Source organism: Pleurodeles waltl, chromosome 8 (assembly GCF_031143425.1).
Source record: "Pleurodeles waltl isolate 20211129_DDA chromosome 8, aPleWal1.hap1.20221129, whole genome shotgun sequence".
NCBI lineage: Eukaryota > Metazoa > Chordata > Amphibia > Caudata > Salamandridae > Pleurodeles > Pleurodeles waltl.
In genome coordinates, this window is record NC_090447.1 from 213,280,572 (window position 1) to 213,306,924 (window position 26,353).

At 44.8% G+C, this 26,353-nt stretch overlaps 1 protein-coding gene across 2 annotated transcripts in view; it reads right to left on the minus strand.

Moving 5' to 3' along the window:
• Nucleotides 1-216: 216 nt before the first annotated feature.
• GABPA (GA binding protein transcription factor subunit alpha) overlaps nucleotides 217-26,353 on the minus strand; it is a 261,838-nt gene continuing 235,701 nt past the window's right edge. For both annotated transcript variants that reach the window (XM_069204087.1, XM_069204086.1), the window contains 2 exons: nucleotides 20,276-20,468; nucleotides 217-2,474 (listed from right to left, as the gene is read on the minus strand). In XM_069204087.1, coding sequence (XP_069060188.1) covers nucleotides 2,246-2,474; nucleotides 20,276-20,468 — 422 coding nt within the window. In that variant the 3' untranslated portion in view covers nucleotides 217-2,245. The remainder of the gene's footprint in view (nucleotides 2,475-20,275; nucleotides 20,469-26,353) is intronic.

Here is a 26,353-nt window from a genome sequence, read left to right on the forward strand (position 1 = left end):
GCTTGATCAAATAAGATGGTGAATTAAAGCATGACCTAAATTCATGCACAACTCTGCAACCACACAATACTTCAACGTTCTGTAAAAAGAAGGTGTATGAAATTACATTATTGGTAAGGTACTACCATACCACTGACACTCAATACTACTTTAATTCTAAGCACTATCATGAAGTGTGCCATAGGATGTAACAGGTGAAATAGAATCATACTACTGTTAATAGAATACATATTTTATTGCATTGGAAATATATTTTTCTGGCTCTGGCAAGACTTGTTCAGAAAGATGGAAATGTACACAAACTTGATCTTTGCATTATACTTGGTTTAACAATTGAAATAATGTATTTCTTTGGAAGGCAGCATATCGAAGACAAAAACTACTTAATATATCCCATTGTTCAAACTTAACAGTGTGTCTTTTGTTAAAGATCAAACCAGATTTGTGAGTTCTGACAAATGATAAAATATTCGACCCCCTGTGACAAATAGGAGGTGGGGAAAATGAGTTTGTCTAGTTAACAAATTGGTAATTTTAGAAATATAAGACATTTAACACGGCTTGTTCCATAGGACAAAAATAGAATTCGGTTTGAGAACCTTAAAACCCTGTCAAGATTCTCAAACTATAAAAAAAGAAAAAAAAGAAAGAAAAAAAGGAGAAGGAAGCTACATTTAAGCTTTTTATACATTTGTGTTCAAAGTAATCGGTCATCACAGGAATATTCCAGTGCACATTACTTTAATATAGTTTAACAAATGCCACTTGCGCTCCAATTTCTTGCAGTCCGCATGTTTTTTCTTTCCTGCTTTGAATTAAGATTTGTTCACTCATCGGGCCATCAAGGGGAGATTCAGAGGAGCAGGCAAGATAAGTGCATTCCTACCACTCCATAAAAACAGCCAACATACCATAAGAAGTAATGAGATTTTGTTGTAGTACTACAATGAATACTATCAGATACATGTTGCTCATTATCACAGAAGCTTATATTAAAAACAACCTAAAACCTGAACAGGATTGTTTTAAACTGTATTACTGACATATCAATTTAGCTAAAAAGTCAGTATTAGTTCACTCAAATGTAAAGTGATGTATATATCACAAGTGATAGTCTTTTGCACAACCTGTTAACAAATATTAATAGGTCAAGATGCACGGTATTGAGCATTGTTATTGGTAAACTTTTTTTTTTTTTTTACTTCAATCCTGAATCAGACATACCTAGTGTCTTGTTGTTCCAATGTTATGTAGGAAAGTTACATATAACATAAAAAATGCACCCGCACCATGTATTTTTGCAAAATGTTTTGATGGTAAAAAGGTTGATCTTTGCTTGCATCTTCTTTTTGGGTTAAGGTGTTAACTAATTTCATTTCTAATCAGAGTGAAAATTAGTTATGAAAATAATTCACAACAAGATAAATGAACACCATCAGCAAGCATACAACTAAATCTAGTTTTCAACTGCTGTAACATTTTATGGTGTGAGCAGCAGGGGGCCATCAACAGCAAAGGCCCATACAAACAATTAAATAAGGGGAAGTGTTTTCTCCAGATATGAAGTTGTACATTGTTTTTTTTAGCATACAATGGGTGATAACTCGCAACACCTGTTTAGGACACCTTCAGAATTTGACAAGTTATACACATTTATTCACATATATGCACTTAACAAAATCTCATACCTCTCGGTCTTGAATAGGATATTTCTACAGGTTTGCAGATCACATATGGTTGTTATAGCTGTTCTAGTTGCAGAAAAGACGTATGAACAGTTAAAGTTGCAATAGGAAATTAGCTCTGCAGGTGGTTCAATGTAAAGCACAAAGGGAAAAAAGCAGAAATGGGAACACAAGAAAAGAACAACACACAAATATGGCTGCACTTCCAGTAGAAAAGTTGCACTGTTATAGGAGACCATTATTCAAAATCTTCATGTTTTGTGTAGAGCTGGATAAAATAGTGATAAATTCATCTTCAATCCAGAAATCCGAATTACATGCCAGCTGCCAGTCTAAATGTTGAACAAAGTTTTGGTGATTCCTTTTAAGTGTATTAATACACTGAAATATATGCGATGCAAAGGTAAAAAGATCCAAATCTGGGAGGTTGAATTTGCTGTAGAAAAATCATGCTCATACTGAACAGTCTGGGAATAAAAGAAGCTTCAAATTCCGATAATAGGTAACAACTGCTCTGGCAATACCAAAACGCCTTCTGTCACTGCTAAAGGTTCAATGGTTTAATGGTCATTTTCATTTTGAAGAGAGGCTGTAGCAAGGGCTACAGCTGTAACCTGCTGTCCCATGCCATGAATTTGCAGCTTTGCCATTTTCTTCTGTTCACATTGTGACACCAATCGGTTCAACTCTGCTGCACTGTAACCAATGAGAGTCTTCAAATCGCAGACAAATTTGTATACAAATCTTTTCCCTTGCACTTTGCAGATCATGTCTCCATCATAGTAGTACCTGGAAAAGACAAACATAAGTAAAATATTGGCTGCACACTTCTGGAAAATGCTTAAACCTGCCAAGCATATCATCTATTTCCACTCTTCCAGTGCTTAGAAAACTATATTTTCTCCTATGACTTCTAAACCTTGAACACATTCACAGTGCTTGCTATTTACACAAATTTAGATTTCACCTGACAGCGAAATGTGACTAGCATTTCTTAAGTGTAATTTTATGTCCTAAACAGTGACCTAGAGAATCAAACACAGCCAAGCAATAGAAATGATTCAATCATCAGGAGCACATACAGAAATTAATCCAGTAAAAGACCAGGTGAATGTAATAAACGTAATGTGTTTCTATAATATGAAATGTAACTAAACGTTTCAAAATAAATTAAATTGTATGCCTTTATGGTAATTAGGGGCTAACGGCACAGCAACTGTGAAATATTCTCATGTTACAGTACACACTTGTGGAAATGTGCTAAAACAGTGTAAAAGGAGGTGAGATAAAGCATATAAACTGTTGTAAACAATGGGTATATGCATATCAACTAGACTCAAACAGCTGAGATGGATCAGGAATTATTCCATCTATAAAAGGTTATGAGAATAAGTAATAGTGAAGAAGTCTTGAGAAGATATATCCGGGTTTATGGCCTTTTCTTACAGGAGAACTTAATATCACTGTAGAATGGGCCTCATTGTGAATGCTATAATAAGTCTGCTTTTTACGGTTTTCATCACTGACCATCTTTAAGCACTTTATTTATTCATCGCTTCTGTGTGTTTGAAAGAATTCCCAATATTCTTAATTTAAACTATACTTGTGGTTAATGCGTTTAATCAGGCTTATTTCTTATGTTAAGTATGCCTCAACTATCTGTATACAATGATCTACTGATTTACTGGTATCGCAGGTAACATTAATTTGCAATAGGCTCTACATCCGATATGATGTGCTTGTTGACTAGAACAATATTTTATCTTTAACTGTAAAATCAGTTATAGATGATATTACAAAACTAAGCAATATTAGTTATTTTATACCACTACATTGACATTTGTTGCATTAAGTTTGATATGGAAGTGTTAATGGATTTAACTCTTCAGTGAACTTTGTGTCTCTTCAAATGACATTTTCAGATACCACTGCAAGATTACGCTCTTCACACGGTTTCTAAATACATCATTCAAGGTTACTTCTACACTGTTAATATGTTAGTCCCTTCAAGATGGCAACCATTTTTACGACACCCTCTTTTTCAATATGGTCACCATTAGTTACTGTTCTAGTGTTTTTCTACATGAGAAAAAGCCTGTGCTTCTCTGGCGGCTTTAATAGAGAAGACACTGAACACGTTTTTTACCATTGTTGCCGTTTGAGACGAATTGCTGTTGTGCTTCCAACTGATTCAGTCAGCAGAAGGGAGTGCTATAGGGAATCCTCTGCCACTCGTTGCAATACTCCACTGTATCTTTTCTTATTTTCTTTTTATATTTTTAGCGCAGCTTTAGGACACAAGATTAAATTTATTTAAAGCGTGTGCATACTTTCAAGTTTTCATGTAGGAAGTGGGGCTTTAAACAAGGGAGATAGCTTCTCAAGATTTCTTGGCTATTACTTATTCTCAATTGTTAACCCTTTGTAGATTTAATAAATCCTCACCCAGCTCACGAGTGCAAGTCTAGTAGGTACATATAAACCCATTGTTTACAACTGTTTTTATCCTTTATCTCACCTCCTTGTGAACTTTTTTGGCACACCACTATAAGAATGCAGCGTAATACAGTATTTCACAGTTGCTGTGTCAACTGCACCTAAATAACATACAGGCATACAATTTAATTTTAATGATTTGTTTAGTTTACTTTTTGATGTAGCAACTTCCTTATTAGGGGTCCAAGCAATGCTCTGGTAGCTAATAGTCCTGAGGATGGTCTCCTGTACTGCTGACACTAGAGACTGAAACATGTATGGTTTCATCCACTTCTTTGTGGAGTAATCTTATGGGTTCTATGTCCGTGAATCACTTGCTTCACGTATTAGACTGATTTCACATATAAGAGCGGGCTGGCCATACATTGGTCTATGCTTCAAACAAGATTTTAAGTTATCTCTTCCAGATTAATGTATGCATTTTTTGCTCACTATGTACCCCATGTTTTTCTTATAGTTTCTGTTCAAAATATATAAAAACCTTTTTCTTCCATTACGTACACCTGGTCCTTCTACTGACTTAATCTACACACAAATTCCAGGTCTTTCTGATGATTTAATAATTTCTATTGTTTGTCTCTGCATGATTGCTTCTATAGGTCACTATTTAGGACATAAAATTGCACTTAAGAAATTCTTAATTTTATAGTAAATCATCACCTTGTTGGCCTTGCCTGTACTCCATTACCGAAGCTCGCAAGGGGTTATCTTATTTTCTTACTTTGCCATCATTTTAACCCCTTCAGTGCCCAGGATGTTAACGGTTATGTCCTTGGCAGCACTTCTCGGGTGCAGAGGACGTAACCATTACGCCCTGCACCCGGTCCTCGGGGGAAGCTCTAGCGCTCCCCCAGAGGGCCTCCCACTACCCTCCCCTGGGCCAATGATGGAAGGTGAATCGCTTCCCCTTCCAACCCTGACCCCCCACCTCGTGATGTCTGATGTCAGCATGCGATCACACACTGACCTCAGCAGAGGTCACCGCCATCACACACTGGAAAAATGTTTGCATTTCTCTTCTGATCGAGGATGAGGACGGGCAGAGAGACTAAGGAAAGGATAGGCTTTTCCTTTCCTTTCCTTTGATGTCTTTCTGACCATTTCTGCATCCCGATCGCTATGCGATCGGGCTGCAGAAATGCCCACTAGAAACCAGGGAGTTTGTTTACCCTAGACCTTAAACAAAGAAGAGGAGCGACCCCTTGGGTAAGGATCGCTCCCCAAGGGGGACATTTTATAATAAGGCCTTTTCTGCCCCCCCCACCACCCCTTGGAGGCAGATGGGCCTAATTAACCTAGGGCAATCTAGGCACCAGGGATGATTTAAAAAATAATAATAATAATAAAATAAATAATCATGGATGTGGAGCGACCGCATAGGCAAGGGTCGCTCCCCTGAGTGGCCTATTTTTTATTGGGCCAATCTGACACCAAAGGGGCAGAAACCAATCGACACCAGGGATTTTTTATTTATACAACAATTTCAAGCAAGGGGAGTGACCCCTTAGGCAAGGTTCGCTCCCTTGGGGGGCAATTTTATTTTAGATCATTTCTGCCCACTTTGGGAGCAGATCGGCCTATTTTTCTTAGGCTAATCTGCCCCTAAGGGGGCAGAAACCACTAGACACCAGGGATTTTTTTTGGCACCAATTTCACACAAGGGGAGCGACCCCTTAAGCAAGGGCTGCTCCCTTGGGCGGCAAATTTATTTTAGGCCATTTCTGATTTACCCCCCCCCCCCCCCCCCCCCCCCCCAGAGGGCTGATTGGCCAGTTATAATAAGGGGGGCAGAAACCACTAGGCACCAGGGATTGTTTTTTAAAAATGTACAGATGGGAAGCGACCCCTTAGGCAAGGGTCGCTCCACTGGGGGCAAATTTATTTTAGGCCAATTCTGTATCCCTTGGGGGCAGATCGGCGAGTGTGTGCACGCTTTATTTCGGCTGGAAGCCATAAAAACAGCATTCGTACAAAAATAGCATGTTGTGTTTAAGAATATATTTACAACTCAAAATCATAAATTAATAAACTACAATCATAAAAGTCGCCACGGGAAGGAGGAAGAAATACCCCTTAGGGATGGTTACTAACAAATCATTTAATTATTTTTTTGTTCTTGGCGACAATGAACATTCAACCACAGGCAGGAGCCTTCTAATAAGTAACTCTCCTTAGTAAGAATACTTTTACTATAAATCTAAGGACTACATTATTTATGAAATAGATAGAACTTGGACGATGTTGCAACTGCATTTCAGCAGGTAACCACAGTACTGAGGTTGTAATCTGCAGGTTGGGAGGGCTCTTTAGATCTCATAATCCAAGCACATTTTCACTAGTGTTGCTTGCTAATATCTGAAGTGACTCCCAGTAGGTTCTGATCCCCGAGGAGCCGACATAGGGGGATAATCCATTTCCTCCTAGGCTTTAAATACTTTGGAGAGAAGAAGAGGAAATGGGCCAAAGACTCAAATTCCATTGGACAGTAGGGACAGGAACTATTCGCACAGCTACCGTTTTCCATCTAGAGGTAACATAGTTCAGTGGCAGGATTCCTTATCTAAATTTAATGAACAAAATTTTAGCTTGAGCCGGGTATATTTTGTCCATATAATCTCCAAACTTTAGCAGGCATTTATGTTGGAGAAATCGCTCTGTTCTACCGCCCAATGACTGTGCTCGCCAGGTCTCTGTTAATAACATCTCCCAATAAAGCAGTTTGACATGCGATGCCATACCTCGTTGTACTCTGCGGGCATCTCCATAGATCCTCAATTTGTATCCAATAGCACAGGTCCTTAATATAATTGAGCCATGGAATAGATGTCCCTTTGTCGAAGGATAATAACTCTAGCATGGCTGTCCTATAAGGCCCCAAGTGCTCGGAGGACCACAGGACGCACCCAGTAGAAGAGGGGTTTCAAAGCAATTACTCGATGTATTTGATTTAAGGCCAAGATAAATCTAGGTGGAATGAGTGGTGTGCAGGAAGATGTAACAGGGAGCGTAATAACTTGTTTTCAATCAGTGTTAACCTTTGTACATTACAATGACTCCCAAAGCTCGCCACTGTAAGCTGTGGCGGTCACTGCTGCAGCCTCATATACCATAAGTGCTGGAGTAAGGGACCCTCCCCGATGAGTTCCTTATCCTCCTGCCTACAACCACTGACCGCTGCTGTAAGATAACAGAGCTTTTTTCTATTTGTGGAGTCCAATAAAGACATAGGGGGTCATTCTAACCCTGGCGGTCTGAGACCGCCAGGGCTAAAATGACGGAAGCACCGCCAACAGGCTGGCGGGTGCTTCCCTGCCCCATTCTGACCGCGGCGGTAAAGCCGCAGTCAGAAAACCGGGTCCGGCGGGTTTCCCGACGGATTTCCCCCGGCTGGGCAAATCCTCCATGGCGGCGCTGCAAGCCGCGCTGCCATGGGGATTCTGACCCCCTTACCGCCAGCCTGTTTCTGGCGGTTTACACCGCCAGGAAGAGGCTGGCAGTAACTGGCGTCTAGGGGCCCCTGGGGGCCCCTGCACTGCCCATGCCACTGGCATGGGCAGTGCAGGGGCCCCCTAACAGGGCCCCAGCCTGCTTTTCACTGTCTGACTAGCAGACAGTGAAAAGCGCGACGGGTGCAACTTCACCCGTCGCACACCTGCAACACCGCCGGCTCCATTCGGAGCCGGCTTCAGTGTTGCAGGCCTGTAGGAAGTTGGCTCTGTATGCACTATTTCAAAGTAAGGAATAGTATGCACAGAGTCCAAGGGATCCCCTTAGAGGTAAGATAGTGGCAAAAAGAGATAATACTAATGCTCTATTTTGTGGTAGTGTGGTCGAGCAGTAGGCTTATCAAAGGAGTAGTGTTAAGCATTTGTTGTACATACACACAGGCAATAACTGAGGAACACACACTCAGAGACAAATCCAGCCAATAGGTTTTGTTATAGAAAAATATCTTTTCTGAGTTTATTTTAAGAACCACAGGTTCAAATTCTACATGTAATATCTCATTTGAAAGGTATTGCAGGTAAGTACTTTAAGAACTTTGAATAATTACAGTAGCATATATACTTTTCACATAAAACACAAATAGCTGTTTTAAAAGTCGACACAGTGCAATTTTCACAGTTCCTGGGGGAGGTAAGTTATTGTTAGTTTTAGCAAGTAAGTAAATCACTTACAAGTCTCAGGTTTGGGTCCAAGGTAGCCCACCGTTGGGGGGTTCAGAGCAACCCCAAAGTTACCACACCAGCAGCTCAGGGCCGGTCAGGTGCAGAGGTCAAAGAGGTGCCCAAAACACAGACTTCAATGGAGAGAAGGGGGTGCCCCGGTTCCAGTCTGCCAGCAGGTAAGTACCCGCGTCTTCGGAGGGCAGACCAGGGGGGTTTTGTAGGGCACCGGGGGGGGGGGGGGGGGACACACAAGTCAGCACAAAAAAGTACAGCCTCAGCAGCGCGGGGGCGGCCGGGTGCAGTGTGTAAACAAGCGTCGGGTTCTCTGTAGGTTTCAATGGGAGACCAAGGGGTCTCTTCAGCGGTGCAGGCAGGCAAGGGGGGGGCTCCTCGGGGTAGCCACCACCTGGGCAAGGGAGAGGGCCTCCTGGGGGTCACTCCTGCACAGAAGTTCCGTTCCTTCAGGTGCTGGGGGCTGCGGGTGCAGGGTCTTTTCCAGTCGTCGGGACTTTAGGTTCAGGCAGTCGCGATCAGGGGGAGCCTCGGGATTCCCTCTGCAGGCGTCGCTGTGGGGGCTCAGGGGGGACAACTTTGGTTACTCACAGTCTCGGAGTCGCCAGAGGGTCCTCCCTGAGGTGTTGATTCTCCACCAGTCGAGTCGGGGTCGCCGGGTGCAGTGTTACAAGTCTCACGCTTCTTGCGGGGAGTTGCAGGGGTCTTTAAATCTGCTCCTTTGAAACAAAGTTGCAGTCTTTTGGAGCAGGGCCGCTGTCCTCAGGAGTTCCTTGTTTTTCTTGAAGCAGGGGGGTCCTCTGAGGATTCAGAGGTCGCTGGTCCTTTGGAAAGCGTCGCTGGAGCAGGTTTCTTTGGAAGGCAGGAGACAGGCCGGTAGGACTGGGGCCAAAGCAGTTGGTGTCTTCTGTTCTTCCTCTGCAGGGGTTTTTCAGCTCATCAGTCGTCTTCTTGTAGGTTTCAGGAATCTCAATTCTTAGGTTCAGGGGAGCCCTTAAATACTAAATTTAAGGGCGTGTTTAGGTCGGGGGGGTTAGTAGCCAATGGCTACTAGCCCTGAGGGTGGGTACACCCTCTTTGTGCCTCCTCCCAAGGGGTGGGGGTCACATCCCTAATCCTATTGGGGAATCCTCCATCTGCAAGATGGAGGATTTCTAAAAGTCAGAGTCACTTCAGCTCAGGACACCTTAGGGGCTGTCCTGACTGGCCAGTGACTCCTCCTTATTATTCTCATTATCTCCTCCGGCCTTGCCGCCAAAAGTGGGGCCGTGGCCGGAGGGGGCGGGCAACTCCACTAGCTGGAGTGCCCTGCGGTGCTGGAACAAAGGGGGTAAGCCTTTGAGGCTCACCGCCAGGTGTTACAGCTCCTGCCTGGGGGAGGTGATAGCATCTCCACCCAGTGCAGGCTTTGTTACTGGTCTCAGAGTGACAAAGGCACTCTCCCCATGGGGCCAGCAACATGTCTCGGTTGTGGCAGGCTGCTGGAACCAGTCAGCCTACACAGATAGTCGGTTAAGGTTTCAGGGGGCACCTCTAAGGTGCCCTCTGGGGTGTGTTTTACAATAAAATGTACACTGGCATCAGTGTGCATTTATTGTGCTGAGAAGTTTGATACCAAACTTCCCAGTTTTCAGTGTAGCCATTATGGTGCTGTGGAGTCCGTGTTTGACAGACTCCCAGACCATATACTCTTATGGCTACCCTGCACTTACAATGTCTAATGTTTGGCTTAGACACTGTAGGGGCACAGTGCTCATGCACTGGTGCCCTCACCTAGGGTATAGTGCACCCTGCCTTAGGGCTGTAAGGCCTACTAGAGGGGTGACTTATCTATACTGCATAGGCAGTGTGAGGTTGGCATGGCACCATGAGGGGAGTGCCATGTCGACTTACTCGTTTTGTTCTCACCAGCACACACAAGCTGGTAAGCAGTGTGTCTGTGCTGAGCGAGGGGTCCCTAGGGTGGCATAAGATATGCTGCTGCCCTTAGAGACCTTCCCTGGCATCAGGGCCCTTGGTACCAGGGGTACCAGTTACAAGGGACTTACCTGGATGCCAGGGTGTGCCAATTGTGGAATCAAAAGTACAGGTTAGGGAAAGAACACTGGTGCTGGGGCCTGGTTTGCTGGCCTCAGCACACTTTCAATTCAAAACATAGCATCAGCAAAGGCAAAAAGTCAGGGGGTAACCATGCCAAGGAGGCATTTCCTTACAAGGCCCCCTTCCCGCTGGGCCGGCGGGCGCTAACAATAGCGCCCGCCGGCCCAGCCGGAAGGTCGGAATGGCACCAGCGGTCTTTTGACCGTGGTGCGGCCAAATGGCGGTTCCCGCCAGGCGGGCGGCATCTGCCGCCCGCTGGGGTCAGAATGACCCCCTATATGTCAATTTTATACCCAGGTAACCAAACTGCTTGACCTGTTTGATGGAAACACCCCCATTTTCCCCCCTAAAAGATTTGTGTGCGTTTAGGGCCATGAATTTTGACTTATCTGGGTTAATCTGTAACCCCCTTGCTACACAAAACGCTGCAAAAGAAACTAGTTCATTTTGCAATCCCATCGGGGTTCTTGATATGAGGAAGGTGTCGTCAGCGAACATGAGGATAGGTACAGATAATCCCTTTAATTTAGGAGCGTCGTGGTTGCACCGGGCAAACTGGTCCACTGCACCACTGATGTAAAGACTGAATTAATTTGGGGCTGGGACACAACCCTGTTTAACCCCTCTTGCTACAGGGATTGGGATGGTAAGATCGCCTACCTGGGTCCACCTGACTGGCATAAGTACCCTCATGCAGATATCCTATTAACCCCAGGAGATCACTGTCCATACCATAGTCATTTAGGACTCGCCAAAGCAACTCCTGTGGAACTAAGTCAAAGGCCATCCTCAAATCTATGAAGACAACGTAGCGATGGTCTTGCTTTAGGGTCAGATACTTCCAAAAAAGTGATTTGAACCTATACAGTTGGTCCACTGTACTGACCCCCTTTTTTTTTTTTATCCAGCCTGTCAATCAGCTAGGATGCAATAGTCATTGATCCATGAGTGCAGCCTTGCCAGAACCTGCTTACACAAAATCTTTTGGCTGAAGCCAATTAGACTTATTGGTCTATAATATCCTAGAGAGTCTCTGTCCCCCCCTTTTTATAGATTGGCACAATTTTTGCTCCCCTCCATGTGGGGGGGGTATACCTTCCCCCTCTAGGATGGCGTTACTTAAAATATTTAAATATGGTATCCAGACCTCAGGGCATGACAGATACAGGTCGCCCGGTATACTACAGGGCCCGGTGCTTTTCCCTTGTTTAGGGACTTCAGAGCCTGGGTGGTTTCCTCCAGGCTAAATCCAGCCAGATCGGGTCGTATCTGTTGTATGATGGGTTACCAACAACACCTGTAGGTGCTATTTGAAGTGCCTTGTCATTATACCTTTCTCTATAAAACCCTTTAAAATGGTTCACCCATCCCTCAGGCTGGATTAATGGTTCACTCACAGAATTAGGGGGATTTTTCTTATCTGTCACTAGTTTCCAAAATAGCTTTGTGTCCCAGTCTCGGAGGGCAGCAGTTAAACTTTTCTATTTTGTGCTTTCCCACCTCTTTTCTGGCATCTCTTAGTTTTTTTTTGTAGAAGCCCCTAGCACCCTTTATCTCCACTTTGTTACCCTTGTCCAGTGCTCTCAAAAGCTGGGATTTCGCCAAGCGATAGGTCTACGAAAACCACCTTAGTTGTTTAAGAGTGACCACCCCTCTACGTCTCACCACTGAGAAAAGAGGTCTCAATTGGTCCATCAAACTACAGAGCAGTTAGAGAAAATTGACCACTGGAGGAAGAGTAGACACCAGGGGGGCAGGCAAACTATGACCCTATGAAATTGTGGTCTGAACCTTCACATCGTATGCCACCGCTGCCCAGCTTAGATTCCTCCTATTGTTGGTTGCCTTAATATTGCTACCCCTCTACCCATGAAGGCAGGCCACAGTCTTTGAAAGGGGATGCTGAAAAGGTTGCACAAAGAGCATGGTAGTTACTATCAGCTCTTAGGACCACGATCATATCAATAAGAGATGGCCAAAGCCTATGATCCCAAAAAAATGTAGTCAAGATGGCTTAAGTAAGATCCTTTCTTGAACGTGGGCACAGCCAAAGCATCTGATCTTGTATTCCCATTGACCTGTCTTAACCCCATACTAGTGTTTAGATTCTCCAGGTGGGCTGCTACCCCCGTAGCTCTTCGAGTCTCTACCTGCACTGGTCTCGATCTACCCGGGATTCTCCATACGGGTGAGTCATCAGTGAAGGATCTTCTCTGAGTCTCTGTTGGGTGTTACAAACAATCCTCAGCCACTATAACCTGTGTGTCCCCGGGCAGCTGAGTTAACATATCCGCAATCTGGTCCATCATAGAAATATGTACACTTGGAGGAGCAGGTCTAACAAATATTTACAATAGCTATGTGTTTAGTCCCCCCTTTGAGTTGTAATCTTGAGTTCCACAGCCAGTATGTCCCTACTACAACAGGGGATGACCTTTGGGAATAAGTCCTGCTTGAGCCAAACTACTAAGCCTCCTGCGGCACGTCCTGATGGTGAAGGAGCTGCTAGCTTTTGAAAAGTCAAAAACCCTGCTTGCTGTAGTGCCAGTTGGGCCCTGGTTTCCTGCATCATAACTATGTCATGTTGGTCTATAAACCACTCAGGATCACTCAGCTTTGTTCTCAGACCCGCCACATTCCATGAAAGAAGCGTAATTGAAGCGCCATAACATATTACAAATCATACCCCCTTATAAGGTTTGGTACTGTGTGGTCTCTAAATCATGACCCTGCATTCATCAGGGAACACTTTGTAGTTAGATTACGACCCCCCCCCCCCCCCCACTCTGTTCGCTATGGGCTAAACAGGTTTAGAATTAACCAGTTTATTACAGCTAGCAATATGCATTCCTCCCGTGGCTTGCTGTTGCACGCCCTGTCAATCAACATTTGACATGTTTCCAGTAGACTTCAGGCTAGCGCAATTGGGAGGAGAGTGGATTGTGGGGGGGAGCTTCTAACATAGGGCATGTCTCTACAATCTGTAGGTACGAGTGGGATGTGCGATGTGACCCTTATCTGTGACGCCATGTGAGGCCTAAATCTGTGCTCAAGAGATAGGAGGCCGTTCACCAGCTCTTGGTTTACTAATTTCAGCCTTATGTAGTCCTGTTCCAAATCTGAGCCTTCAATCCTAATAGCATGCTTAATGTCCTCTTATCACTGATCTGCAGCACCTTGTTTTCCAATTCCGATAATTGTTTTATTTATGAGTGAATCTCTGGGTTCTCTTTTGCCCGCGCTTAGTTTTGGGACGTTCGACAAATACAGATTGTACTGCTTTACTACTTCATTCATCTGGGAGGATCCCCCTATGGTTTCTTTTTTTCCCCTTAGACCATACACCTTGCACTACCTCCTAGAATATGTGCTTGCCCACCTGCTAGGTTGGGACTACAGCAATTAGATGTTCCTGGTAATTGGTGCCCCATAGGATACCTTCCCCCTAGGGACCTAGGATTAGGTATGTTGGTACACCCCTTTCCACTTCTTTTATTATCATGTTTAATGAAAGAGTAGGTGGGTAGTACAGGTGTCTGTGCAGGATCTATTAAGGAGGAGGATTTTTCTAACTTTGCAACTATAGTCGTCAAGCAATCCAGTTTACCTTCCAGCATTTTACCTAAAGTACCTATATAGTTTTGTAAATTGTTAATTTACCCCCTCAATTGGGCTAACTGAGCCCTAATTGAGGCTTCACCCTTGTTGCCACCATCATTGTTGGCCTCACGCAATTTGACAATTTCATTAGGGATGCTTCCAGAATCTTCAAGTGGAGCATAGCGATTAGAGCACTCAACGGAGAACTCAGTAAGGCAAAGGGACGGGGAGGTTTGGCAGGGGTGAACATTCCTGTGGAGGTTGAGAATGAGACAAGGGGATCACAGAGGCAAGTCCCTCCTCCATATGGGCTGTGGAATGAGTTCCCTCTGTCTTTGGGAACTTGGTGTCGTTTTACAGCTTTTTTTTGAAGGAGGATTTGATGCTTTTTCCAGATGCCTTCCTCCCCTCTCCAACAGTAGCTCTGGCATTCGGAGCTAATAGGCTTTCAACTCCCTCGATTACGTCGCCAATTTGGGTCAGAGTACAATTCTCTGTGGAATGTCTGGGGAATTTTTTAGCCCCACCCAGCCCTGAGGTTTTATCACAAGCTTTCTTCTTTCCCATCCTGTCAGACTTCACCCAAAGCCCTGCGACTTCAAGAAGTCAATAGACTAAGATCTAGGAGGAGGACCACGCTAACAGGGCTTGGTACAGCCCCGGAGAGGTTACCAATGGATCAGGAATTAGTGGTAGGGCTAACGAAACAACTTGGGCTCAGGTTTCTAAACCTTATAAGGCAGAGTGAGAGAGAGGGCCGTAGGGCAAATAAAGACCAGGGAGATAGCCCTGCCTCTTCCTGGCGCTGATGGGCACGGATGGGCCCACCCTTGGCCCAGGCCTGGCCGGCGCACGTCCCGCAACAAAGTGGCAAGGCGGCCTTTTAAGGTGTGTAATGTGCGGCCCCTCCCCCTGGGTCAACGTCTCCTGGCGCAAAGCACGATGGAACCCAGAGTCCTCTCCCGGCAATGGCAGCAGTGATCTGATCGTCATGGGGGCACATTGCTGCTGTTCATTTCTGCCAGGGGTGCAGAAAGCCCACCAGACACCAGGAAAGTATTTTTTTTAAAAAACACACAAAAAAACTGGCCATACCACCACCCTAAATAAATCGGGACAAAGTTGTTCTGCCCACCAGTGGGCAGATGGGGCAATTACTCCCGATCCACTTCCTGGGGGGGGATTACCCCCCCCCCCTGTACACTTAAAGATTTTATCCCAACGGCAAGTAACAGGACATGTAATTATTTTGAGTTTTGGTTTTACATTTGGGCCATCAGAGCGCTGCACTTTTTGGGCTTTGGGACGCTGCCATGTAGAAAAATCTACGAGATCTAGAGTCCAGGGTGGTGTGCTTCAAATGCACCCCACACCATTTTCTTACTCACGATGCCCTGAAAACCTCCAACTTTGAATGAAAGAACACATTTTTCACACATTTTTATGATGGAACCTTCCGGAATCTGCAGGAATCCACCCAATTCTTACCACCCAGCTTTGTCGCATCTATAGGGAGAATTGGGGGAATGATGGGTGGAAGGAAATTTGTGCTCCTCTCAGATTCTAGAACTTTCTATTACCCAAATGTGAGGAAAAACAGTTTATTTGCTACAGTTTGATGTTTCTGGGTAACACCATGGTGAGAGCGCCACAAGTCACACCATCGTAGATTCACCTAGGTGTCTAGTTTTCAAAAATACACAGGTTTGGTAGGTTTCCCTGGGTGCCGGCTGAGCTAAAGGTCAAAATCCACAGCTGGGCACTTTCCAAAAAAACACGTCAGATTTCAATGTAAAAATGTAACGTGTCCATGTTGCGTTTCCTGTCGCGGGCATCAAGCCTATCCACACAAGTGAGGTACCATCTTTATTGGGAGACATGGGGAAAACACTGAATAGATGAACAAGTGTTATTGTCCCTTGTCCTTCTCTACATTTTTTCCTTCCAAATGTAAGCCAGTGTGTAAAAAAGACATCTATTTGAGAAATGCCCTGTAATTCACATACCAGTATGGGGACCCCAGAATTCAGAGATGTGCAAATAACTGCTTCTTAACACCTTATATTGTGCCCATTGTCGAACTACAAACCAGACAGTATAAATCTGCCATAGCTGGAAATAGTTATAGAAGAAAACAGGGACAGAAATGGCTCTTTTTGCACCTCAATTTTTTTAATTTTTTTTATTTTATTTTAGCAGTTACTTTCTGTAGGAAAACCTTGAAGGATCTATACAAATGACCCCTTGCCGAATTCAAAATGTTGTCTACTTTTCAGAAATGTTTAGCTGTCCAGGATCCAGCATTTCTTTCATACCCATTTCTGTCACTAACTGGAAGGAGGCTGAAAGCACAAAAAATAGTAAAAATGGATATGTCCCAGTAAAATGCCAAAATTGTGTTGAAAAATGAGTTTTTCTGATTTATGTCTGCCTGTTCCTGAAAGCTATTAAGATGGTGATTTAAGCACCGCAAACACTTTGATAATGCCATTTTCAAGGGAAAAAACATAAGCTTTCTTCTGCAGCACTTTTTTCAATTTTTTTAAAAACAAAAAAAACTACATTTTAGCTGTATTTTGGCTAATTTCTTAGTCTCCTCCAGAGGGGCCAACTAACTCTGGGTACCTCTAGAATCCCTAGGACGTTGGAAAAAAAGGACACAAATTTGGTGTGGATAACTTATGTGGATAAAAAGTTATGAGGGCCTAAGCCTCAACTGCCCCAAAAAGCCAAAAAACGGCTTGGCACCTGAAGGGAAAAGGCCTGGCAGTGAAAGGGTTAACCACCACCACAGCCCATAAACATCAGGTGAAAAAGTGCAAACAATATCCAGTTTACAGTTTCCACTACACCAAGAACTACAACCATGGCTATGAAAAAGCTAGAACTAATAAAGCATGCTTCCTTATCAGCCTCTATAAAAATTCATCAAACTGCTTAAACTAGTAAACAGTTTTGCTACTAGTACAATGCTTACCCAACTAACCTCCATGCCTTGGTCAAGACACTTGTCAGACTCACAATGTAAGAACCATACACTAGTACTCAAGCCTGTGCATTCCTTAAACATCACCTGACCTTGTACATACACAATTCTGACCACTTGACTCACAAACTCAACACTTTCCTATCCCGTACAAGCTCCACTGCGACATTTTATATTTGTTCCATTCTGTGCTGCTGAACTGGAGCACTTCCCCACCTTTGACCTGAGATCCTTTCCCATCTGTAGCAGTTTTTATTAAAGTAATTTAGGAGCAATATAAAGAACAGCATGCAATTGCATGGAGGTTACAATACCTTCCAATAAAGCATTAGCCACCTACTGCTAAACAACATGTACTTTGTTATGAAGGAGTTTTAAAAAAAAATCTAGTGCTTTTGAAGTAGCTTCTATGAAGTACTTATTTGGATGCAAACAAGATACAGAACAACATTTGATAATTGCACAAAAATAAAAAAAGAAGCAACAGTGTAAGGAAATGCCTCCTTGGCATGGTTGTCCCCTGACTTTTTGCCTTTGCTGATGCTATGTTTACAATTGAAAGTGTGCTGAGGCCTGCTAACCAGGCCCCAGCACCAGTGTTCTTTCCCTAACCTGTACGTTTGTATCCACAATTGGCAGACCCTGGCATCCAGATAAGTCCCTTGTAACTGGTACTTCTAGTACCAAGGGCCCTGATGCCAAGGAAGGTCTCTAAGGGCTGCAGCATGTCTTATGCCACCCTGGAGACCTCTCACTCAGCACAGACACACTGCTTGCCAGCTTGTGTGTGCTAGTGAGGACAAAACGAGTAAGTCGACATGGCACTCCCCTCAGGGTGCCATGCCAGCCTCTCACTGCCTATGCAGTATAGGTAAGACACCCCTCTAGCAGGCCTTACAGCCCTAAGGCAGGGTGCACTATACCATAGGTGAGGGTACCAGTGCATGAGCATGGTACCCCTACAGTGTCTAAACAAAACCTTAGACATTGTAAGTGCAGGGTAGCCATAAGAGTATATGGTCTGGAAGTCTGTCAAACACGAACTCCACAGCACCATAATGGCTACACTGAAAACTGGGAAGTTTGGTATCAAACTTCTCAGCACAATAAATGCACACTGATGCCAGTGTACATTTTATTGCAAAATACACCCCAGAGGGCACCTTAGAGGTGCCCCCTGAAACTTAACCGACTGTCTGTGTAGGCTGACTAGTTCCAGCAGCCTGCCACACTAGAGACATGTTGCTGGCCCCATGGGGAGAGTGCCTTTGTCACTCTGAGGCCAGTAACAAAGCCTGCACTGGGTGGAGATGCTAACACCTCCCCCAGGCAGGAGCTGTGACACCTGGCGGTGAGCCTCAAAGGCTCACCCCTTTGTCACAGCCCAGCAGGGCACTCCAGCTTAGTGGAGTTGCCCGCCCCCTCCGGCCACGGCCCCCACTTTTGGCGGCAAGGCTGGAGGGAACAAAGAAAGCAACAAGGAGGAGTCACTGGCCAGTCAGGACAGCCCCTAAGGTGTCCTGAGCTGAAGTGACTAACTTTTAGAAATCCTCCATCTTGCAGATGGAGGATTCCCCCAATAGGGTTAGGATTGTGACCCCCTCCCCTTGGGAGGAGGCACAAAGAGGGTGTACCCACCCTCAGGGCTAGTAGCCATTGGCTACTAACCCCCCAGACCTAAACACGCCCTTAAATTTAGTATTTAAGGGCTACCCTGAACCCTAGAAAATTAGATTCCTGCAACTACAAGAAGAAGGACTGCCTAGCTGAAAACCCCTGCAGCGGAAGACCAGAAGACGACAACTGCCTTGGCTCCAGAAACTCACCGGCCTGTCTCCTGCCTTCCAAAGATCCTGCTCCAGCGACGCCTTCCAAAGGGACCAGCGACCTCGACATCCTCTGAGGACTGCCCCTGCTTCGAAAAGACAAGAAACTCCCGAGGACAGCGGACCTGCTCCAAGAAAGGCTGCAACTTTGTTTCCAGCAGCCTTGAAAGAACCCTGCAAGCTCCCCGCAAGAAGCGTGAGACTTGCAACACTGCACCCGGCGACCCCGACTCGGCTGGTGGAGACCCAACACCTCAGGAGGGACCCCAGGACTACTCTGATACTGTGAGTACCAAAACCTGTCCCCCCTGAGCCCCCACAGCGCCGCCTGCAGAGGGAATCCCGAGGCTTCCCCTGACCGCGACTCTTTGAATCCTAAGTCCCCGACGCCTGGGAGAGACCCTGCACCCGCAGCCCCCAGGACCTGAAGGACCGAACTTTCACTGGAGAAGTGACCCCCAGGAGTCCCTCTCCCTTGCCCAAGTGGAGGTTTCCCCGAGGAACCCCCCCCTTGCCTGCCTGCAGCGCTGAAGAGATCCCGAGATCTCTCATAGACTAACATTGCGAACCCGACGCTTGTTTCTACACTGCACCCGGCCGCCCCCGCGCCGCTGAGGGTGAAATTTCTGTGTGGGTGCCCTACAAAACCCCCCTGGTCTGCCCTCCGAAGACGCGGGTACTTACCTGCAAGCAGACCGGAACCGGGGCACCCCCTTCTCTCCATTCTAGCCTATGCGTTTTGGGCACCACTTTGAACTCTGCACCTGACCGGCCCTGAGCTACTGGTGTGGTGACTTTGGGGTTGCTCTGAACCCCCAACGGTGGGCTACCTTGGACCAAGAACTGAACCCTGTAAGTGTCTTACTTACCTGGTTAACCTAACAAATACTTACCTCCCCTAGGAACTGTGAAAATTGCACTAAGTGTCCACTTTTGAAATAGCTATTTGTCAATAACTTGAAAAGTATACATGCAATTGAAATAATTCAAAGTTCCTAATGTACTTACCTGCAATACCTTTCAAACAAGATATTACATGTTAAATTTGAACCTGTGGTTCTTAAAATAAACTAAGAAAAGATATTTTTCTATAACAAAACCTATTGGCTGGATTTGTCTCTGAGTGTGTGTACCTCATTTATTGTCTATGTGTATGTACAACAAATGCTTAACACTACTCCTTGGATAAGCCTACTGCTCGACCACACTACCACAAAATAGAGCATTAGTATTATCTATTTTTACCACTAGTTTACCTCTAAGGGGAACCCTTGGACTCTGTGCATGCTATTCCTCACTTTGAAATAGCACATACAGAGCCAACTTCCTACAAACAGTATTTAACTTTCACATACATGTCCCTAAACTAAGCAGAAAAATATCCGTATTTATACTTCTTACCGTAAAGCACGACTAAGTTTTTCATAATTCATTGTTGGTTTGTTTTTCCGCGCGCCCCATTTCTGTGCAACAAGTTCTGGTTGATTTAGCTTGAATTCTCCCTCATCTCCAACCCAGGAAATGCAATCCCGGGCATCCTTATCAGTTAGAAGCTCAAGCAGGAACTGCCATAGTTGTATCTGACCATTGTTTCCTGTTCATGAAAGAAATAAGAATGATTACACAAAAATACAGCTTTATTGCTCTCAAACAATTCCTTACCTGCCACACCATCTTTCCAGTTCGGGAGACTTTAGAGTGCCGCTCAGTTTAAACATCACACTAGTTACTCAAGGTTTTCAATAAAGGAATTATTTGTTATAACATGCAATGTTATTAGTCTTTCAGATTTTATATTGCCAGTTAAGGGAATGTGTGTTTTTTTGGTTAAAAGCGAAGAGCAATGATTGTCCCCTAAACTTCCCACTCTAAACTCGGAGGTGTCACATTTTTTCAGCATCTCTGTGCCGCCATAATTACAGGCACAAGACAATTTTCCATTATTGCAGAGGGAACTGGTGTGGGTGCTTGCAGCTGCACACTTTTACTACAAACATTGTGTAACTACTATCTATAAAATTCAAAATTATTCACAACTGTTTAGGACAAATGCACAACCTAATATGAGTGAGTAGGTGAAAATGGGAGAGAGGGACTAATTAGTAGTGTCCCAAATAATTCAAACACAAGACTCAAGGAACCCGCCACATTGCTGACAATGTAATGTCAAGAAATGAAAATGTCACTTACCCAGTGTACATCTGTTCGTGGCATCAGTCGCTGAGATTCACATGGTATGCATGAGCTCGCCATCTGGTGTTGGGTCGGAGTGTTACAAGTTGTTTTTCTTCGAAGAAGTGTTTTCGAGTCACAGGACCGAGTGACTCCTCCTTCTGTGCTCATTGCGCATGGGCGTCGACTCAATCTTCGATTGTTTTCCCCGCAGAGGGTGAGGTAGGAGTTGTACTATAGTAATAGTGCCCGCGCAATGAAAAATGTAAGTATGTACCTATTAAAGGATTAGATAATATATATACAAATGTACAAAATTGAAGGTAACTTCTGAACTGCTACAGGCTTCCGGGGAGGTGGGTGGGTCCATGTGAATCTCAGCGACTGATGCCACGAACAGATGTACACTGGGTAAGTGACATTTTCAGTTCGATGGCATCTGTCGCTGTAGATACACATGGTATGCATAGACTAGTAAGCAGTTAGTTCCCCATAAGCGGTGGTTTAGCCTGTAGGAGTAGAAGTTGTCTGAAATAGAGTTCTTAATACAGCTTGACCTACTGTAGCTTGTTGTGCGGATAGCACATCTATACAGTAGTGTTTGGTGAATGTGTGAGGCGTAGACCAAGTGGCTGCCTTACATATTTCCTGCATTGGGATGTTTCCTAAAAAGGCCATTGAAGCACCTTTTTTCCTTGTTGAATGTGCCCTGGGAGTAATGGGCAGTTGTCTTTTTGCTTTAAGGTAGCAGATTTGGATGCATTTAACTATCCATCTGGCTATACCTTGTTTTGATATTGGGTTACCTGCATGAGGTTTTTGGAATGCAATAAATAGCTGTTTAGTTTTTCTGATGTTTTTTGTTCTGTCAATGTAGTACATTAATGCTCTCTTGACATCTAATGTATGTAGTGCTCTTTCAGCCACAGAATCTGGCTGTGGGAAAAAAACTGGTAGTTCTACCGTTTGATTTAGATGGAATGGTGAAATAACTTTTGGTAAAAATTTTGGATTAGGTCGTAGGACGACCTTATTTTTATGTATTTGTATAAAAGGCTCTTGTGTTGTGAACGCTTGAATTTCACTTACTCTTCTTAGAGATGTAATGGCGATGAGAAAGGCAACTTTCCAGGTTAGGAATTGTATTCCGCAAGAGTGCATGGGTTCGAAAGGTGGGCCCATGAGTCTTGTTAGAACCACGTTTAGGTTCCATGAAGGAACAGGTGGTGTTCTTGGTGGTATAATTCTTTTAAGCCCTTCTATGAATGCTTTGATAACTGGTATCCTATACAAGGAAGTTGAATAGGTAGTTTGCAGGTATGCAGATATTGCTGCAAGGTGTATTTTAATAGAAGAGAAGGCTAGCTTTGCTTTTTGTAAATGGAGCAAGTAATTTACTATATGTTTTGGAGTTGCGTCTAGTGGTTGTATCTGATTATGATGGCAGTACCAAACAAATCTTTTCCACTTACTTGCGTAGCAGTGTCTAGTGGATGGCCTTCTGGCCTGCTTTATGACTTCCATACACTCTTGGCTAAGTTGTAAGTGTCCGAATTCTAGGATTTCAGGAGCCAGATTGCTAGATTCAGCGATGCTGGGTCCGGGTGTCTGATCTGTTGGTTGTGTTGCGTTAACAGATCTGGTTTGTTGGGCAGTTTGATGTGTGGTACTACAGACAGATCTAGCAGTGTTGTGTACCAGGGTTGTCTTGCCCAAGTTGGTGCTATTAAAATGAGTTTGAGTTTGTTTTGACTCAATTTGTTTACTAGGTAAGGAAGGAGAGGGAGAGGAGGAAAAGCGTAAGCAAATATTCCTGACCAGTTCATCCATAGGGCATTGCCTTGGGATTGCTTGTGTGGGTATCTGGACGCGAAGTTTTGGCATTTTGCGTTCTCTTTTGTTGCAAATAAGTCTATTTGTGGTGTTCCCCAGAGTGTGAAGTAGGTGTTCAGAATCTGTGGGTGGATTTCCCATTCGTGGACTTGCTGGTGATCTCGAGAGAGATTGTCTGCCAGCTGATTCTGGATCCTCGGAATAAACTGTGCTATTAGACCAATTTGATGGTGGATTGCCCACTTCCATATTTTTTGAGCTAACAAGCTTAACTGCGTTGAATGTGTTCCTCCTTGTTTGTTTAGATAATACATCGTTGTCATGTTGTCTGTTTTGACAAGGATGTATTTGTGGGTTATGATTGGTTGGAAAGCTTTTAGTGCTTGAAAAACTGCTAATAATTCTAGATGATTTATATGCAGTTTTGTTTGATGTATGTTCCATTGTCCTCTTATGTTGTGTTGATTGAGATGTGCTCCCCACCCTGTCATGGAAGCATCTGTTGTTATTACGTACTGTGGCACTGGGTCTTGGAAAGGCCGCCCTATGTTTAAATTTATACTGTTCCACCATAGAAGCGAGAGGTAAGTTTGGCGGTCTAGCAACACCAGATCTAGAAGGTGACCCTGTGCTTGAGACCACTGTGAGGCTAGGCACTGTTGTAAGGGCCTCATGTGCAGTCTTGCGTTTGGGACAATGGCTATGCATGAGGACATCATGCCTAGGAGCTGTAGTATTGTTCTTGCTTGTATTGTTTGGTTTGGAGACATGTGTTGAATGACCCTGTTGAAATTGTGGATCCTTTGTGGAGTTGGCGTTGCTACTCCTTTTGTCGTGTCTATTATGGCTCCTAGATATTGCTGTACTTTGCTTGGCAGAATGTTTGATTTTGCAAAGTTGACGGTGAACCCTAGTTTGTAGAGGGTTTGTATGACTTGATTTGTGTGGTTTGAGCATTGTGTGAGCAAACTGGTTTTGATTAGCCAGTCGTCTAGATACGGGAACACATGTATTTGCTGCCTTCTGATGTGTGCAGCGACTACTGCTAGGCATTTTGTGAATACTCTTGGAGCGGTTGTTAAACCAAAAGGCAATACTTTGAATTGGTAATGTATTCCTTTGAATACAAACCTTAGATATTTCCTGTGTGATTGATGTATTGGTATATGGAAATATGCGTCCTTGAGGTCTAGGGTTGTCATGTAGTTGTGTTTTTTGAGCAATGGTAACACTTCTTGTAGTGTGACCATGTGAAAGTGGTCTGATTTGATGAATGTGTTTACTACTCTGAGGTCTAGAATTGGTCTCAGTGTTTCGTCCTTTTTTGGTATCAAGAAGTACAGTGAATAAACTCCTGTGTTTATTTGTGTGCTTGGTACTAATTCTATTGCATTTTTTTGCAGTAGTGCTTGAACTTCTATCTCTAGAAGCTGTGAATGGTATTTTGATAAATTTTGTGATTTTGGTGGTATGTCTGGAGGGAATTGCAGGAATTCTATGCAATAACCATGTTGGATAATTGCTAGGACCCATGTGTCTGTAGTTATTTTGTCCCATGCTTCGTAATATTGACGTATCCTCCCCCCCACTGGTGTTGTGTGGGAGGGGTGAGTGAGGTGTGAGTCACTGCTTGTTGGTAGTGGTTTTGGGGCTTTGAAATCTTCCCCTATTCCTAGGGAATTGCCCCCCTCTATACTGGCCCCGAAAACCTCCCCTGTACTGTCCCGGGTAGGTGGGCGGTGCGGACTGTGAGGTGCTAGCTTGTGTGGCCTGACCCCGAAACCCTCCTCTAAAAGGTGTTTTGCGGAAGGTGTTATAAGATCCTCTGCTCTGCGGGGAGTAGAGTGCGCCCATGGCCTTGGCAGTGTCAGTGTCCTTCTTGAGCTTTTCTATGGCTGTGGCGACCTCCGGACCGAACAGAAGTTTTTCGTTTACTGGCATGTTAAGCACTGCCTGCTGAATTTCTGGCTTGAATCCAGACGTTCTGAGCCATGCGTGCCTACGGATGGTAACCGACGTATTAATGGTCCTTGCGGCCGTGTCTGCTGCATCCATGGAGGAGCGTATTTGATTGTTGGAAATGTTTTGACCCTCCTCAACAACCTGTTTTGCTCTTTTTTGCAGATCTTTTGGGAGATGTTCAATGAGATGCTGCATCTCATCCCAGTGGGCTCTGTCGTATCGCGCTAGCAGCGCTTGTGAATTTGCGATGCGCCACTGGTTTGCTGCTTGGACCGCAACCCTCTTCCCGGCTGCATCGAACTTCCTGCTTTCTTTATCTGGGGGAGGTGCATCCCCAGAAGTGTGTGAATTTGCCCGTTTTCTGGCAGCCCCTACCACCACAGAATCTGGTGGCAGCTGAGAGGTGATGAATACAGGGTCCGTAGGAGGCGCCTTATACTTTTTGTCCACCCTAGGCGTCACTGCCCTACTTTTAACTGGCTCCTTGAAAATGTCCTTTGCATGGCGTAGCATGCCTGGGAGCATCGGCAGGCTTTGGTAGGAGCTGTGGGTTGAAGAGAGGGTGTTAAATAAAAAATCATCCTCTACTTGTTCAGAGTGTAGTTCCACATTATGGAATAGTGCTGCTCTAGCCACCACTTGTGAGTAGGCTGTGCTGTCTTCCGGTGGTGATGGCCTAGTTGGGTATGTGTCTGGGCTGTTATCAGACACTGGTGCGTCGTACAAGTCCCACGCATCCTGATCTTGGTCATCGTGGCTCATGGCGGTGTGAGCTGGCGAATGTGACGGGGTGTAAGTTGGTGAAGCCGGAGTTACAGGTGGAGGCGAGGGAGGAGGTGTTACCTTTTGTGCTGTTTGTTGCTGAGGAGAAAACTGAAGCGTTCTCTTTCGTTTGACAGGTGGAAGGGTACTGATCTTCCAAGTCCCCTGCTGAATAAAGATACGCTTTTGCGTGTGATCCACGTCAGTGGATTGCAGTTCTTGTTCAAATCTATGTTTCTTCATTTGTGAAGACATAGAATGCTCTTCAGTATAGGAGCCTGAAACAGGGTCTGATGTCGCTTTTTTCGGCTCCGAAAACCCTGTTGATTGTTTTTTCGGCTCCGAGGTAACCTTCCTCTTTTTCTGTGCCGAAAATTCTTGGCCTCTATGGTCTTCGGCGCCACTGTCTCGGCGTCGATCCGTGTCGACACCGAACTCTCGGTGTCGATGCTTCTGTTTAGCACTCTCTCGGTCCCGAGGAGGCTGCGTGCCGGTGTCTCGACCGAAGTCGGACGATGTCGACACTGAATGGGCCTTTTTCGGTGCCGATTGTTGGTCACCGAGAATTTGGGTGGAGCCATGGCCGGTTGGCAGTGGCGTCCCCTGGGCCTTCTTTCCTTTTTTAAGTTCTGATCTCGACGTCTTACTCACAGTTTTTGTAGAGCCTAGCTCGTCGGAGTCTGAATCCTGGATGGAAAAGGATTCCTCCTGTTCCTCTTCTGTCTCGAACTGTCGACGCTCCTTTGGCGT